At 34.6% G+C, this 18,615-nt stretch overlaps 2 protein-coding genes across 5 annotated transcripts in view; one reads left to right on the forward strand and one right to left on the reverse strand.

The window, feature by feature from the left end:
• LOC127861598 (speract receptor-like) overlaps positions 1-18,615 on the forward strand; it is a 767,747-nt gene that overhangs the window by 375,724 nt on the left and 373,408 nt on the right. The gene's annotated exons all lie outside the window — the stretch shown is intronic.
• LOC127861599 (mitogen-activated protein kinase 15-like) overlaps positions 2,522-18,615 on the reverse strand; it is a 54,131-nt gene continuing 38,037 nt past the window's right edge. For all 3 annotated transcript variants that reach the window (XM_052400237.1, XM_052400238.1, XM_052400236.1), the window contains one exon: positions 2,522-8,308. In XM_052400237.1, the coding sequence (XP_052256197.1) occupies positions 8,129-8,308 (180 nt within the window). In that variant the 3' untranslated portion in view covers positions 2,522-8,128. The remainder of the gene's footprint in view (positions 8,309-18,615) is intronic.

An 18,615-nucleotide genomic window follows, 5' to 3' on the forward strand; every position in this document is an offset into this window, starting at 1 on the left:
GTCTCCTTCTGCGCCGCTTTGATTTAGTTTTTTTTACCTTTGACCTTGAAGGATGACCTTGACTTTTTACCACTAAAAATGTGCAGCTCCATGACATACACATGCATGCCAAATAAAATTATGAAGTTGCTTTCTTCAATATAGCAAAAGTTATTGCAAAATGTTAAAGTTGGCACAAACCAACATACAGACCAACAGACAAGGTAATAACAATATGTCCCCCACAATATATAGTGGTGGGGGACATAAAAAAATGTCCCTATTGTAGCAGCATTTGTGGCCTTCAGAATTTTTGCAAGGTCTTTCTATTATTTCATTTTTTGACCTAGCTTTTCGACGCACATGACCCATATTCCAAACTCTCCTCAAAAAATTTAAGGATAAACATCCTGACCTGTTTGATCTGGCTTGGGTAATAAATGTAGCCTCTAGAGTGGAAACGTTTTTCTAAGATTTGGCCTCGTGACCTGGACACGCCATGGCACGTTAATTTTGCCAAGGATCATGGATGCACAACAATAAGGGTCTAAACAGTGACTTATATATAATATCTTAGCTATCATTTACTTAGTTTACCATTTTCAACAGGCTTTTCCATGGCAGTTTTTATGCTGCCACATAGCTTTGCCTTAACATTAAAATAATTGTGGTCCTATATTTTCTAAAATCGTATATATCCTAGCAATGTCCAATAGGATAAGAAATACAAAGGAGAATTCGAAACGGCAGCTGAAGATTGATGAAGGTGTCGCAAACTAAATCTACAAGGACAGCTTGGGTTTCCTTACCTTCGGGAAGCACCTGATCAAGGACAGGGACCCAGTACTCCACAAGCCACTGAAAACTGTTATAATTTACTAGTGAATCAATTCCACTTTTGACACACATCATAATTACGACAACTTTATATCTAATGTTCCATTTATGCTAGTTAAAAGCATCATGATAAAACGGTTATTTTCCAACAAACTTTGTACTTGTCCATTGGTGTCCAGGTGCATCACTAACTTAACCACAATCGTAATTCTACTTATGTGTCATGTTTCATGTGTCTTATGTGTTCAGCATTATCCTATGGTGGTTATACTAGCATAAGCTAGAGATTATCATGAACATGTATACAAACAACTATTTTTTAGAAATTCTTGTTACAACAAGAGATGTGTTTGTCCGAAACACAATGCCCCCTAATGCGCCGCTTTTTTGTTGTTGACCTTTGACCATGAAGAATGACCTTGACCTTTCCTTTCACCACTCAAAATGCGCAGCTCCATGAGATACACATGCATGCCAAATATCAAGTTGCTATGTTCAATATTTCAAAAGTTATTGCAAAACTTTACTGTAAGGTGAAAGTTTTGGGACTGAATTACAGACAGAAAGAAAGACAGGCCAAAAACAATATACCCCCGATCATTCAATCAGGGTGCATAAAAATACGTCGCAAAGTATGTATGTATTTTGTTGTTGACCAACATTTCTTGGGGCCTTTTCCTTGACAATACCATCTATTGGCTTGTCAACAAGGTGAAAAAGAGCATGGTCAAATGCACTTCAATTAAGGTTTGAAACTTTTGCTAGGCGCTTCATGCTCAAGACTGGCAGAATGCCACAAACGAGATGGTCAACAGCAAGTGGCGAGTGTGCAGAGCAGCTAGTGGCCACAATGAGGGCCATCAGGAAATACTTGCGCTTGCGGCATTCAAATATCCTTAAAAGAGTTTCCAGTTTGAGGCTTCTTTGCTGCTGACTGGACGTTAGGAACACGACATATAAGAGAAGCAAACTCATTGAAATCAAGCCCTTATGTTCACAAAATGTTAGAAGTTGGCAGTGTCGCGAATCATAGCTAGTTTAAGTGTCAGCTAGGCGCGTGATGATTGATATGAGATTAACGAGGCATATTGACATTTTTGACGAATTGTTTATATGGGACTAATTCAATCCAAAGAGAATGAAAGTACTTTTAAATGTTTGATGCTATTTTGAGAAATAAATATCGCTATTACTATGCTCGATTGTATATGAAATAGCACGTACTGTATACAAAAAAACGTCAATAGTTGCCTTAATCACAATTAATCTGCATGGATATGTGTGTAGTTTGGTTTTAATATTTGAATATAATTTAAGTGGTTTCATTATGTCACTTTTAGTTTTAAGGTGAACGTACATATGAAATGTTCTCTTTTCCATGAAAATGTAACTTCTTTAGTTCACTTAAAACAGTTGTTTACCACCAGTCCTGCAACATACACTTTTCATACAACTGAAAAGGATTACCTTGTTGTCAACCATATTACAACAACAAGGTAGACGCACAGACGGACGGGACCAATTACTCTATCCCCTCCGAAAAAAAATCGGCGGGGATAATAAACTACTTAAGTCAATTATTAATAAACGTTCACAAACATATTACAAAATCCGTGTTATTTTAGAAAAATGGTTGTCATTCAATACTATTTGTTATATGCTAAACAAACAAGAAACATGCATTAAAATAACAAATCAAGCAATATTTGTTTTCAATTTTTATAAGATTTCATTTTTTGGAATGAAATATGTTTAATTTCTCACAAACAATTTAACATGAATTAAAATGCATAGACAATACAGTTCTATACATAGGTCTGCCATGCACAATCAGATTCAAAGTTCAAAAAGAAGGTTTGTAAAACAAACAGATACAGATATGTATAAGAGAAAAGATTATTGTTAATAACATTTTGGGGCGCAACAAAAAAGATCACAAACTATTTGAAATACACGTGGTAAAACTATGCATGCAACAGAACAATAAAGTTTAAACATACCAGCATATGGAATCATAACCTAAATAAATTAATTCAATTGATATTTCATTAATCAATAATAAAATGGGGAATTGAATGTTTTGAATAAAACATGTAATTAAAAACATGCCTACGATTAAAATTATATTTAATATCTGATAAAAAAATGAGACATACTCCACATGAATAGAAAAGTCATGTACACGCAATAATCTCTTGGACATAATTTAATGGGGTCAATCTATAAAATAGATATTAAGTAACCCATATACTATATGCAGACAGCATGGACATACCGCATGAGTAAACACATTTTTCTGGAAAATGAGTAAACCCATTTCTAAAGCATTCGTCAACAACATGCTTAAACAAGAGCACCTCCTTGCAGGTGCAGACCGCTTATCTATTTTTCTTTTTAAAGGTGTAGGGACCTATCTCAATTTCAATCACAGGAGGGAGGGGTAGAGTGGAGAGGGGTGTGGTCATTTATTACATTATCTCCAAAAATGAAAAAAAAAAAATTGAACGGGGGGGGGGGGGATTCTTGGGTGAGATGGTTGGACAGTATTTCAAAAATAAAATAATAAAAATAAATATTTGTGTTTTTTAACCATGTTTGAAAAAAACAAGAGATGTGTTTGTCAGAAACACAATGCCCCCCATTGCGCCGCTTAAAAAAAAATAAATGCTTTTTTTACCTTTGACCTTGAAGTATAATGACCTTGACCTTGAACTTCCACCACTCAAAAAGTGCAGCTTTATGAAAACGCTGCTTTGAAATAATTTTGTTTGACCTTTGACCTTGAAGGATGACCTTAACCTTGAAGGATGACCCTGATCTTGAACATCCTCCACTCAAAATGTGCAGCTTTATGATCACGCCGCTTTGAAATAAAAAAAAATGACCTTTGACCTTGAAGGATGACCTTGAAAGATGACCTTGACCTTGAACTTCCACCACAAAAAATGTGCAGCTTCATGAGAACGCCGCTTTAATTCATTATATTTTTTTTTTACCTTGAAGGATGACCTTGACTGTCACCTTCCACCACTCAAAATGTGCAGCTTCATGATAACACTTCTTTGAATTTTTTATTATTCTTTTTGACCTTTGACCTTGAAGGATGACCTTGACCTTGAAGGATGACCTTGACCTTGAACTTCCACCACTCAAAATGTGCAGCTTCATGATAACGCCGCTTTGATTAATTTTTTATTTATTTTTTTACCTTCAAGGATGACCTTGACTGTGAACTTCCACCATTCAAAATGTGCAGCTTCATGATAACGCTGCTTTGAATTTTTGTATTATTCTTTTTGACCCCCATTGCGCCGCTTTAAAAAAATAAATAAATTTTTTTAACCTTTGACCTTGAAGTATGACCTTGACCTTGAACTTCCACCACTCAAAAAGTGCAGCTTTATGAGAACACTGCTTTGAAATAAAAAAAATGACCTTTGACCTTGAAGGATGACCTTCACCTTGAAGGATGACCTTGACCTTGAACTTCCACCACTCAAAATGTGCAGCTTTATGATAACGCCGCTTTGAAATATTTTTATTTTTTACCTTTGACCTTGAAGGATGACCTTGACCTTAAAGAATGACCTTGACCTTGAACTTCCACCACTCAAAATGTGCAGCTTCATGAGAACATTGCTTTGAAATTATTTTATTTTTTACCTTTGACCTTGAAGGATGACCTTGACCTTGAAGGATGACCTTGACCTTGAACTTCCACCACTCAAAATGTGCAGCTTCATGAGAACGCCGCTTTGAATTAAAAAAAAATTACTTTGAAGGATGACCTTGTCCTTGAACTTCTACCACTCAAAACGTACAGCTTTATGAAATACACATGTATGCCAAATATCAAGTTGCTATCTTCAATTTTAAAAAAGTTATGGCCAATGTTAAAGTTTTCAGACGTACATACGCCATATATTTGACATTTGACCTTGAAGGATGACCTTGACCTTCACCTTTCAACACTCAAAATGTTCAGCTCCATGAGATACACATGCATGCCAAATATCAAGTTGCTATCTTCAATATTGAAAAAGTTATGGCAAATGTTAAAGTTTTCGGACAAACAGACACCATATATTTGACCTTGAAGGTTGACCTTGACCTTACACCACTCAAAATGTGCAGCTGCAAAATATACACATGCATGCCAAATATCATGTTGCTATCTTCAAAAGTAATGGCCAATGTAAAAGTTTTTTCAGACGGACGGACAGACTGACTGACAGTTCAACTGCTATATGCCACCCTACCGGGGGCATACAAATTATTTTTTTGGGGGTGGGGTGGGGGGAATAGTGTGAGGGTGTGGTGGTCATTTATAAGCTGATCTTTAATTAAAAAAATAAATAATGGGAAGGATCGAGGGGGGGGGGGAATGGTTTTGGTGGAGTCTATTGTGGTATGTCAGGTAAGAGTTGTTTTTTCAAAGTATCAATCAAATCTAATCATAAATAAAGAAGTTATGGCAACTTGTGAGTCAAGGTCATTCAAAGGTCAAGATAAAATTCAACTTGCCAGGTACAGTACCCTCATGATAGCATGAAAGTATTTGAAGTTTAAAACGCCAAGGTGATGACAATAGCTCATAATTTCTTTTCAAAAAATAGATGAGCTAAAAATATCTAAGCTCTTATTAACGAAATAATTAATAATAATTAATGTTCTATACCAATAGCCAATGCACTCATGGATTATGATGATATAAAAAATAAATCTGGTCTACACTACACAAACAACTTAACTAGGTTCAAAAGCCTTATAAATTCATATGCAAAGCAATCTACATGAAATACGGCAATTGCTTTATTTGTTGTGTTTCATACAATCAACACAGTCAAAGACACTTCTTATATCATATGAGCAATTTGTGCAAGAATGATCCAAACACCTTGAAAGAATGATCAATATATGTCAGAAAGATTGATCATGAACAGTCTACACTATTATAATGAACAGTATGAAAACAAACAAACCTAGAATAATGACCATAAGCAGCATACAAGAATAATCATTATCAGTCTGCAAATATGATCATGAACAGCCAGTCAGAATGATCCAGAAATATTTTGAGTATGTCCATTAAGAAAACAACCGTTAAATGTTTGGTAGTTTGACAAGAAGGAAAAGGAACCATAAAATTGACACAGATTGTTGTATTTAAACAAACTGTTCTGTTAAGTTAGCAAAAGATTTTGAAAAGACTTTCTAAATTCCATGCTAATGAAGGTCACAAGACGATTGCCTCAGTGGTAAAACTGCTGAATAACTTACTTTGTATGCCACTTGGTGTTTTTACTATTGATAGCAAACAAAACATGTTAAATAATAAAAATGCAAACAAATCTAACCAGATTTTTGTTATAAATAACAGGACGGTCAGTTCTAAAATAATGCAACACAATATGGAATAAAAATGTTAAAATAATTGTGACAAATAAAGATGTGTTGATGAAACCATGGGAATTTACAAAATAAATAATTACAACTATTTACAATTACAGACCTACACATACAAAACGCAGATGTTTTCAACAGCACAATGTAATGATTGAATGTTGGGCTGCATTAGCAGTGTGAACTGAATGACGAAACAATGACTCAATTGGAACAAATTCAATAAAAAAAGAAGTTTCAAGCAAGTCACATGTATTGTTATGACAGATTTCATCCATTATTGATATAGTTGAGCAACTTTTGGTTTTAATAATCTTATATGACCGGTTGAAGATCCAACAAAGAAAGTTACAGCAGATACAGCATGAATAAGAAGCCTGGTATGGAGAACTTTTGCCAAATTAGACCACCATTTATACTTTTTCGACGTATCATTCTTTAAAAACATTTTATGAGTATGACAAAATTTGTTTAAGCAAGCATCTTTATTCAATTTCAAATAAGTTTGGCCACTCTTATGATACAAACACTAGTAGGGAATGCTATTTCTTGTGTTGAAAGTTGAATACAACATGTAGTAGTGGCAGATATCAAAAAGGTGTATACCGGAAATAGAATTTTACACACAAACCTACTTATATTTAATATCACATATTAATCTTTGCCTAAATATTTAAGACTCAACAATATTTCGTGATTATTTTATCACAGTCTTTTTATGCTCCACAAAAGGCCAGTCATCTAATTTAACCTTATTTCTGTGGAAACTAATGACATTACTATGGGAAACTTTTATATATATATACATATGCCGGCCAGTTACAGGGTCTCTGATTAAGAAATAGAATATCGGGTTTCCACTTAAAATACATGTATCTCCATACCCTTTTTACATGTCATTTATTTAACGTTTTATACAAGGAAATACATAGCGAAATTAATTGCAAGATATATAAAATTTCAATTTAAGACGTGATCTTGATTTTCGATGTAAAACCTTGTTGTGAAATTTGATTGCATTACCTCCCCTACTCCCACATAGTAGCTAAGGTGCCCAGAACGCACGTTTTTTATATTGACCGCATAATTGTATAGTCTGAAAACTACTTAGACCGTGTAACTGGCATTATGTGTAAGTATATATTGGAAGTAAAAATATCACACTATTGTTTATTTACATGGGTGTAAAAGAGAACAACAATAAACTTGTCAACATGGAACAAATAGCCATAAATAACCTCTATTTGAAATTATACAGATAACAAATTGCTAAAACATATATGTACAAGATATACAAGTAACATGAAACAAAGATTATACAACCGTCTTGAATAGCCATGAAAGGATTTGATCAGATTTGTTCGCATTATTACTAAATGAATTCAATCATAATCAAACCCTCACAAGATTATGGATAACATACCTATTGAATACTGATTTAGATTCCTGATGCATGCAAGTGGTCTACTTTAATAGTGTGTGTTTACAATACAGAGTTTGACTGATGTATTCCCTTCACTTCATTACACAACAAAGAGCCTCATAATAACTGGGGAATTTATCCTCAATATTTCTGCAAAGCAAATAGCTTTACATGAGGCTTCAATTGTTTTTAAATGAAACAATTCTTAAAACATTCAATGCAAGTAAGAACGATGTGTCTTGTATGTGGTGAGATTAAATCTCTTCAGACAAACCCAGATGTCAATGATTAAAAACCCTCTGTTAGCCCATAAAATACAACCATGTCAAGGAAATGATTTTATCCACTGAACACTAAACACAAATCATTGCTTTTGCTGATTGTTATCATTAACAATGACCCTGACTTTTCCAAGGTTTGTATGACTTCTGTCACCATAGTAACAAACCACTCAACTCCTACACAGCTTGCCCCATCACTAAAGCATCACTTCTTAATGGCTGCAAGACCACTGGAGGTGATTGTGCCAACATTCTGAGTATAGCTGCCAAACATGGCTTTTGGGGCCCCCGAGGATGGGTTGTTGATTGCATTGCTATACTGACGCCGTCCAAACACGGGTTTTGGTCGAGGGTTTGAGGCTGATGTTGGTCTCTGACTTGGATTCTGACGGGAGAGAAACATGAAACACATGAAACAAAACTTGAATGTGAAATAAATTACATCCCAATCATCATATTCTGTAGATTCTGTAAATAGAATCTGACACTGTTAATATCTACTCAATATTTCTATATTAGATTTCTTTATGCTCAAATATTTAATATTTTTTTCATTATTGTTAGAAAGAGACATATGGTTACAACATAAACAAGAGCTGTCAGAGGACAGCGCGCTCGACTATTCAAGTGCTTGACAGTATAACGTAAGCCATCATGGGGAAATTGTTCAAATTATTCAATAAGGTCAAGGTAATAGTTCAGGTATATTTTCCACAATCTATTGAACATTGTAAAGACATAAAACAAACTAATAAGATTTTATTTCAAGTTTGATAGTTATAACTTGTGTGGGAAGTTTGGACAGTCCTCCGAAAATAAAGTAAATGCATATTTGTTTGTTATTTTTAACCATGTTTCAAAGAAACAAATATTCTTTTTAGGTTGGGTAGGGGGGGTTGAGAGGGAGGTATAATGTGGGGTGTGGTCATTTATTAGAAAATCTTTCAAAAATAAAAAAGGAAAAAAAATAATTTGGGGGGTGGGGGGGCTGGGATTCTGGGTTGGGGCGTGGGGTATTGTTTGGGTGGAATCCATTGTGGTATTCAGGTAAGTGTTGTTTTGTCAAAGTATTAATAAAATCTGATCATAAATAAAGAAGTTATGGCAATTTAACTAAAATTTATTCTTTTGACCTTGAGAGTCAAGGTCATTCAAAGGTCAAGGTCAAATTGAACTTGCCAGATATAGTACCCTCATGAAAGTTTGAAAGCAATAGCTTTGATACTTTAGAAGTCAAGTGGATCTAAACACAAAATTTAACAAAATATTCAGTTACTAAGACATACAAAATGCTTGATACAGTTGTCTGCTCTTGTTTATAGATTGGGGTCATGTTGGTAAAGAAGTTTTGCAAAATATGAAAGCAATATGTCAAGGGACCTTGACAATATTGGAGGTGGCACGCAAACTTTAACATAGATTTATCTAAAATATGCATATTCTAAATGGAAAAAAGGGCCATAATTCTTACAAAATGCTTGATACAGTTGTCTGCTCTTGTTTATGGATTGGGGTCATGTTTGTAAAGAAGTTTGCAAAATATGAAAGCAATATGTAAAGGGACATTGAAAATATTTGAGGTGGTACGCATACTTTAACATAGATTTATCAATATTATGCATATTTTAAGTGAAAAAAGGGCCATAATTCTTACAAAATGCTTGATACAGTTGTCTGCTCTTGTTTATAGGTTGGGGTCATGTTGGTAAAGAAGTATGCAAAATATTAAAGCAATATGTCAAGGGACATAGGAAATATTTGGGGTGGTACGCAATCTTTAACATTTGCACGATCATGCCGACGCCGGGTTGAGTAGAATAGCTCCACTATATATATTTCATATATAATAGTCGAGCTAAAAATGACCAACTTTAATACAAAAATAACTACTTGGGTGTAACAAAAGACATTATTTCACAGTTGTAGGAAGACAATGGCAAACCACTCCTTAAGATTGCTGGTACCAGTATATGATTGCGAAAAACTGGGCTTTATGCATATGCGTAAAGCATCATCCCAGATTAGCTTGTACAGTCAGCACAGCTAAACATGGACGATACCTTCTATTTATAATAACAATTTTCTCTAAAAAAGAAAATTGAGTCTAGGCAAAAAGTATCGTCCTTTATTAGCCTGTGCAGACTGCACACACTAAACCTTAGACTTAATTTTATTAATATGCATTAAGCCTGGTGTCTAGACACCACCTCATATATATTAACTTATCAAAACTAATGACACTAAATTTAATAAAACTTGCTAAACATGCATTAGTTTAAAGATTAATAAAGGAACATATTTAAAAAAAAACTGATGATTTAGCATCAGTCACACTGAAAAAACAAACCAAACCCTTGGTTATACTGCAAGAGAGAATGAGGCTGATGAGGTATAATTACAATACACAACTTTGTACACAAGTGTGAGGTGAGGGGACATGTTCTGAGCAGACAAATCAGTGGACTTTCTAGTGTATTGTTAAACGTTAAGGGATACAAATACCTTCCTTTCACTCAAAAAAACTAAGTTTCATTACAACCTTTTTGAATGCTTATCTTGCAGAATAAAACATTTAAAAGCAAAGATATTTTCAATTGGTGCTTTTCTATAAGTGCACTGAAATACAGAACACTTAATATAATTACGAAACTTTAATAAATAGAACTTAAAGGGGCCTTTTCACAGATTTTGGCATTTTTTAACTTATTCATTAAATGCTTTATATCGATAAATGTAAACATTGGATCGTAAAAGCTCCAGTAAAAAATCAAGAATAAAATTAAAAAAAGGAAAAGAACATTGCCCGGACCAGGTTTCGAACCAGTGACCCCTGGAGTCCTGCCAGAGTCCTGAAGTAAAAACGCTTTAGCCTACTGAGCTATTCCGCCGAGTACACATGCTGAACGTATTTTATACCTTATATAAGCAATCTTCGTAGTTTCACAAAATTTAACGACAAAAACAGAACTCTCCAAATTATTCAATCGTTTCGCGTTGCAACGCTTTATAATTTTTAGGTTTTAAAATCGTCAAAAGATGCATATAATGGCTCTATTAGACCATGGTAAATGTTCAGTATTACTGTTTCCTCACAAATATCATAACTAAAACGAAAATTTGCGAATCTGAAACAACTTTTTTCAATTTTGTCAATTTACCAAAGCGTGAAAAGATCCCTTTAATATAAACAATACAATAAGAATGCCTTTTAAAAGCGTCAAGAAAGCACTACATTAATGCAATTCTGAATCTGAATATGCTTGGAAACAAATAATCCAGTGAAAGGGTAAAATAGACAGCCGGAATTCCATCTACAGCAAAGTACTCTAAAGTGATATGGCATTTACATAACAAAATTGGATTAGCATTTTTAGTCTATTTGCAATGCGAATAGGCTTTTGTAATACCGCATTTCAAAATCACAAGGCAAACTGTTGCCCTTTTCCAAGCCTTCCCTGATTTTGGGTGGACAAAATAGATATTAAATATAGTATTTCAAAATTCTTACAATTTTTCAGTTAGAAACTTTAAACATTTTCTTCCAAGAACATTGCTTACACCATTTTTAGTGAATTTTTCTATGACCGTTTTATGTGAAAAAACGTTCTAAGAAACTAAAACAAATTTCGTTGGTAAAACAATTTGTTATTGGCAAAAGCAAGTTATTTTTAGAAAATAACCATCTTCAAGGCAAACTAAAAACAATTAAGTCCCTTGAAAACAAAGGGAGACAATTATATTATTGCTTCAGGCGAGGTAGGGGACTTTTATTGCTTGGCAATAGTCTTGTTCTTCATAAAAAACAAGAGATGTGTTTGTCAGAAACACAATGCCCCCTATTGCGCCGCTTTGAAGCCATAAATTTGACCTTTGACCTTGAAGGATGACCTTGACCTTGACCTTTCACCACTCAAAATGTGCAGCTTCATGAGATACACATGCATGCCAAATATCAAGTTGCTATCTGAAATATTGCAAAAGCTATGAAGAAGGTTAAAGTTTTGGTTAAAGTTTTTTAATCTGTTTTTTTGACCTTTGACCTTGAAGGATGACCTTGACCTTTCACCACTCAAAATGTGCAGCTCCATGAGATACACATGCATGCCAAATATCAAGTTGCTATCTTGAATATTGCAAAAGTTATGACCATGGTTAAAGTTTTGGTTAAAGTTTTGGGACACACACATACAATGACAGACAGGCCAAAAACAATATACCCCCGATCTTTCGATCCGGGGGCATAAAAAAATCTTTTTGATAGCCATTTACATTTTCATTCAGAAAACTAATCCTTTAACATTTACTTCAGCAGAAACTTCCCTGTATCTTTCAAATAGACTTTCAACGCCATCGGCGCTTTTGTTTTGTTAATCCCGTCTTAACAAAGTTTATGGATTGTCCTGAATGTTCTGACAAATACAGACCTTGGAGCTGGGGGGTGGGGGGGGCATACATTTCTGTTGGGCTACTCAAATTCCCAAGAGCACACCTGTAGGGCTACTGTGTAAATCTCTTTCATTGGTAGCCTGTAGCCTGGTATAATGAAACATATCAATTTGATCAATAACCCTGAATGATAATCTGATCAATTTCATCAAAAATTTCATTGATTGTCATCAGTAATCAATGGTAATATTGTTTTGGAATGCCAGTGGAGATGTATCAAGGCTATCCAAGCAAAGGCACACAATGTTGATATTCTACTAACATACAACAAGACAAATGGTTAGGTTATATCATGTGATTTGACATCAATCCACCCCTTTAATGACTTGGCTTTGAATGCTGTTACATCAAGTGTGCAAGAACCTTTTTTGATGTTGCAAAAAAATGAGGGCACTGAATGCAATCAATTCATAATTCGAAATGTGAGTGAATAATAGAGTTGTTAAAAACTGAGTGATTGCCACTGTTATTTTAAATCAGCATTTAGAACTAATGTTATGTCAGGACTACAATATTGGAGATATTATTAATTGTTAAGGTCAGTTTGTATTGTCACAAATTATTTTAAGTAATCACATTTGCACATGTGTCAATAACCCAGCTTTTTATGTGATTAAGGATAAATAATTTGTTTCTGAATTATGGATATTATTTTGATTTTGTAAATTTTGTGAACTTGATTGCAATTAGTGTCAATAGCAGCAATATATACATGGACAAGTGACTACTCAATACCACAGGTGGGTAGCGCGTGGCTATGATATTTATTAGTGAAAACATCATTTTGAATGATAAATAATCATATTATAACGAAAAATTAACTTTTCTGAAAAAAATATTTCACTATCAAATATATACCGGTATATAACAAGGTATGCAACTCAAAATCAACCCAAAACGGCGTGCATCGCTTAGAACAGCCATATCTTCATCAATTTTGCAGCGATTTTCACGATCTCGGTCTTATTCAACGCAGAAATGATTTTTTTTTCTGGAAATGTATATGTCATGCAATATTTTTACAAATGCTGGGTCAACTTTTAAGAAATAACACGATACACAACTCGCATGACCAAGTTGACAGTGATCATTCTGTCTTTAAGACTGAAATCTTCACGGAGTAAAGGGCAACTTCCCTACAAAGTTCATGTAGTTCGATACCATAATTCAATAAAACGTATGAAAAAACATTATTACCATTCTTGTCATTACATTCTGCATCAAGACTTACTGTCCAGCGCCGTTTGAAACCTTTGTTTACATACATTTCAACTAACTGACATTTTAAACATACGAGTGATTTCATTGGTCCAATGCGGAGGTGTGTCTTTACAACTGGAGATTTCATTCATAAAGAATGCAAGATCACTGTCAACTGGGTCATGCGTGTTGTGTATCGTGTTTTTTCTTAAAAGTTGACCCAGCATTTTTAAAAATATTGCAAGACATATACATTTCCAGAAAGGAAATTCATTTCTGCGTTGAATAAGACCGAGATCGTGAAAATCGCTGCACAATTGATGAAGATATGGCTGTTCAAAGCGATGCACCCTGTTTTGGGCTGATTTTGAGTTGCATACCTTGTTATATATATATTTGATAGTGAAATATTTTTTTTCAGAAAAGTTAGTTTTTCGTTATAATATGATTATTTATCATTCAAAATGATGTTTTCACTAATTAATATCATAGCCACACGCTATCCACCTGTGCTCAATACACACATATTTAGCTATTCATATTTAATGATGTTTTTATTTACATTGTTATTATTATAAATATTAAAAGTCATTTATATAACTCATAACCATATAAATATATCAACCTATAACATTATTTAATCTGATTACCAGACAAGTTATATCACTGTATGTATCTATATTGTGTATCTTTATAAATACATGGTTGCTTTTGTGGACTTGTTGAATACATATAAAAGTTTATTTTATACCTAATGATAAAATATGACATTTCTGCAGTGAAATAACAGCAGTGAAAAAAAACAAAATGTGCTTTTCACTGGTGAAAATAACACATTTTCAGAACTCCTTCTTCAATTTTTAGATTATCATACTTTTTATTTATACTTTCTATGATCACGAGTGAATTAAATTCGACATACCACCGATTGCAACAAATTTTCTTCTGTTTCACCATTAATTTACATTGTAAAAGAGTTTAACTGGAGAATTTAGGTGGTATAATGATGTCATTTCATCACACTAATGACGTCATTTTGTGTTTTGAAATAATTTGAGGCACGCCACGCGGGAAACTTCGAGAAAGAGTAACTTTTCAGGGAAAGGGAAACAGCTGTTAATTTTTTTCTTGAACAAGAGGGCCAAGATAGCCGTAGTTCGCTCACCTAAGAGGAGTTGGTTCATTCAACATTTACCAAATGTCAAACATGTCCAGACAAACATCCTGGTCAAGTTTCATCATTATTTCATCTGCGAGTCATGATCAATGTACCTATGAAGTTTCATGATCCTAGGCGTAAGCATTCTTGAGTTATCATCTGGAAACCATTTTTCTAAGTTGAGTCACCGTGACCTTGACAGCTATTAAGTGAAAAAAAAAATTTGGCACTGTGACCTTGACCTTTGACCTAGTGACCTGATAATCAATAGGGGTCATCTGTGAGTCATGATCAATATACATATGAAGTTTCATGATCCTAGGCATAAGCGTTCTTGAGTTATCATCCAGAAACCATTTTACTATTTCAGGTCAGAGTGACCTTGACCTTTGACCTAGTGACCTGAAAATCAATAGGGGTCATCTGCAAGTCATGATCATTGTACCTATGAACCTTAATGATCCTAGGCATAAGCGTTCTTGAGTTATCATCCAGAAACCATTTTACTATTTCAGGTAACCATGACCTTGACCTTTGACCTAGTGACCTGATAATCAATAGGGGTCATCTTCGAGTCATGATCAATGTACATATAAATTTCATAAGGCATAAGTGTTCTTGAGTTATCATCTGGAAACCATTTTACTATTTTGGGTCACCGTGACCTTGACCTTTGACCTAGTGACCTAAAAATCAATAGGGGTCATCTACAAGTCATGATCAATGTACCTATGAAGTTTCATGATCCTAGGCCTAAGCGTTCTTGAGTTTTCATCCGGAAACCATTTTACTATTTCCGATCATCGTGACCTTGACCTTCGACCTAGTGACCTGAAAATCAATAGGGGTCATCTACTAGTTATGATCAATGTACCTATGAAGTTTAATGATCCTAGGCCCAAGCGTTCTTGAGTTATCATCCGGAAACCATTTTAATATTTCGGGTCATCGTGACCTTGACCTTTGACCTAGTGACCTGAAAATCAATAGGGGTTATCTGCAAGTCATGATCAATGTATCTATGAAGTTTCATGATCCTAGGTATAAGCGATCTTGAGTTATGATCCAGAAACCATTTTACTGCTTTGGGTCACCGTGACCTTGACCTTTGACCTAGTGACCTGAAAAGCAATAGGGGTCATCTGCGAGTCATAATCAATGTATCTTTGAAGTTTCATGATCCTAGGCATAAGCGTTCTTGAGTCATCATCCAGAAACCATTTTACTATTTCAGGTCACCATGACCTTGACCTTTGACCTAGTGACTTGAAAATCAATAGGGGTCATTTTCGAGTCATGATCAATGTACTTATGAAGTTTCATGATCCTAGGTATAAGTGTTCTTGAGTTATCATCTGGAAACCATTTTACTATTTTGGGTTTCCATGACCTTGACCTTTGACCTAGTGACCCTAAAGATCAATAGGGGTCATCTACAAGTCATGATCAGTGTACCTTTGAAGTTATCATCCGGAAACCATTTTATAATTTTGGCTCATCAGGCCCTTTACCTTTGACCTAGTGACCTAAAAATCAATAGTGGTCATCTACTAGTTATGAGCAATGTACCAACCTAGGCCTAAACGTTCTTAAGTTATCATCCGGAAACCATATTACTATTTTGGGTCATCGTGACCTTGACCTTTGACCTAGTGACCTGAAAATCCATTGAGGTTATCTGCGAGTCATGATCAATGTATCTATGAAGTTTCATGATCCTAGGCATAAGCGTTCTTGAGTTATCATCCGGAAACCATTTTACTGCTTTGGGTCACCATGACCTTGACCTTTGACCTAGTGACCTGAAAATCAATAGGGGTCATCAGCGAGTCATGATCAATGTATCTATGAAATTTCATGATCCTAGGCATAAGTGTTCTTGAGTTATCATCCAGAAACAATTTTACTATTTCGGGTCATCATGACCTTGACCTTTGACCTAGTGACCTGAAAATCAATAGGGGTCATCTGCCAGTCATGATCAATGTACCTATGAAGTTTCATGCATAAGCGCTCTTGAGGAATCATCCGGAAACCATCTGGTGGACGGACAGACATGAACAAAACAATATACCCCCTCTTCTTCGACAGGGGGTGGGGGGGGGCATTAAATGAGAAAACTGCCCCCCTCCCAGCAGCCATGTTATTCAACTGACCAGAACCATTTTTGAACTCAACCCTCGTATCAAGGAAACAAATGTTTTTAGCAAATTTCATGAAAATTGGGCCAAAAATGTGACTTCTACTGTGTTCACATGTTTTGACTATATACCTATAGAGAAAAATGCCCCACCCAATGGTGGCCATGTTTTTTCACCGATCCCAACCATTTTCAAACTCTTCCGAGATATCAATAAAACCAATGTTTTGATCAACTTTCATGATGATTGGGCAAAAATTGTGACTTCTAGAGTGTTTACAAGGTTTCTCTAAAGCCAAATAAGGAAAACTGCCCCGCCCACTGGTGGCCATGTTTTTCAACGGATCAGAACCACTTTTACACTCAACCAAGATATCATTAAGACAAACATTTTAACAAAGTTACATGAAGATTGGGCATGAAATGTGACTTCTACAGTGTTTTCAAGGTTTTTCTTTTTTTTTGACCTTGTGACCTAGTTTTTGACCCAGCACAACCCAGTTTTGAACTCGGCTGAGTTCATTGGGACAAAGCTTCTGACCAAATTTTATGAAGATGGGACAAGAAATGTGGCCTCTAGAGTGTTTACCAGCATATGTTTACGGACGGAGTGATGGACTGATGGACAGACATACGACGGACAAAGACAAAACTGAAACAGGTTAGGCAGCCAACAAAAAGTATAAATCATGTCAAAAGTATGGCAGCTTGAATTATGTCACTACTTCTAAATTATAGAGTACATTTGTTCATGTCAAATGGCTCATTTTAGTTTCTTGGAAAATAAGACACTGTGTTCTAGCATTCAGACTCTCCAGATTGAAGTCTTGTCAGTAGCTTTTCCATTTGAATAAGGTTTAGTCCAAAATAAGGTCAATATCAAGGTCAAAATAAGGTCATAGATAATATCCATTAAGTGTCAAAGATTGATAGCAAGCTGCAATATTGAAAATAGATCATTCAGACCTTCTGAATAAGTTCAAATTATCAAAAAGTTGGTCAAAATGATGATGAGCATATCTGAAACATTAAACCTTTGGGTTGAAGAGGCAGAAAATTTATATTTTCTTCACACATATTTTTATAAAAGGTAAACTGCCTTTAATTATTTTAAATTGCATGAGCATGTAGATGTTTAAATAAGGCTGTACTGAGGTAAAATCATCAATACCCTCAAATGGTTCACCAAAGCCCATTCATTTTAAAATGATTCTGAAACTTTCAGAACGAAAGGAACTAAAGGGAACATTTTCACCCTAACATATAATCTATGTATTAATGTCATTATTATTCACATTACAAAAACTATTTTATAACAAAACCATTTTCTGTATACATTTGTAGGACCTCCTTCAAAAATGGAATAACAAGGATCTGTTAGAAACTAAACTCTATAACTTATAAGGTATAGTAATGCGTCTTCTTGCAAGCAAGATGCAGTTAGTGGACAGTTATATGGGAGTTTTGACCAATTATAATAAGAAATAGCAGAGCTCCAGATAAGGGTCGTATTTTCGTAATTACGAATTATTTTCAAGTCCTTTCCGTATTTATTTTAAAATCTTGTCGTACCATTTAGAATTACAAAATCAAGTTACGAATATTATTTTTACATCGGTTCGTATCAATTTTTATTGAGTTCTTTTGCGTATTAAAGATCTTTCCGGTGCTTATATAGAATGGTTATTGGGTTTGTTTAACAAAGCGCATTTTTTCCAATAAAAGCGGCGTATACAGTCTATCTGTC

The sequence above is a fragment of the Dreissena polymorpha genome, chromosome 16, assembly GCF_020536995.1.
Source record: "Dreissena polymorpha isolate Duluth1 chromosome 16, UMN_Dpol_1.0, whole genome shotgun sequence".
NCBI classification, from domain to species: domain Eukaryota; kingdom Metazoa; phylum Mollusca; class Bivalvia; order Myida; family Dreissenidae; genus Dreissena; species Dreissena polymorpha.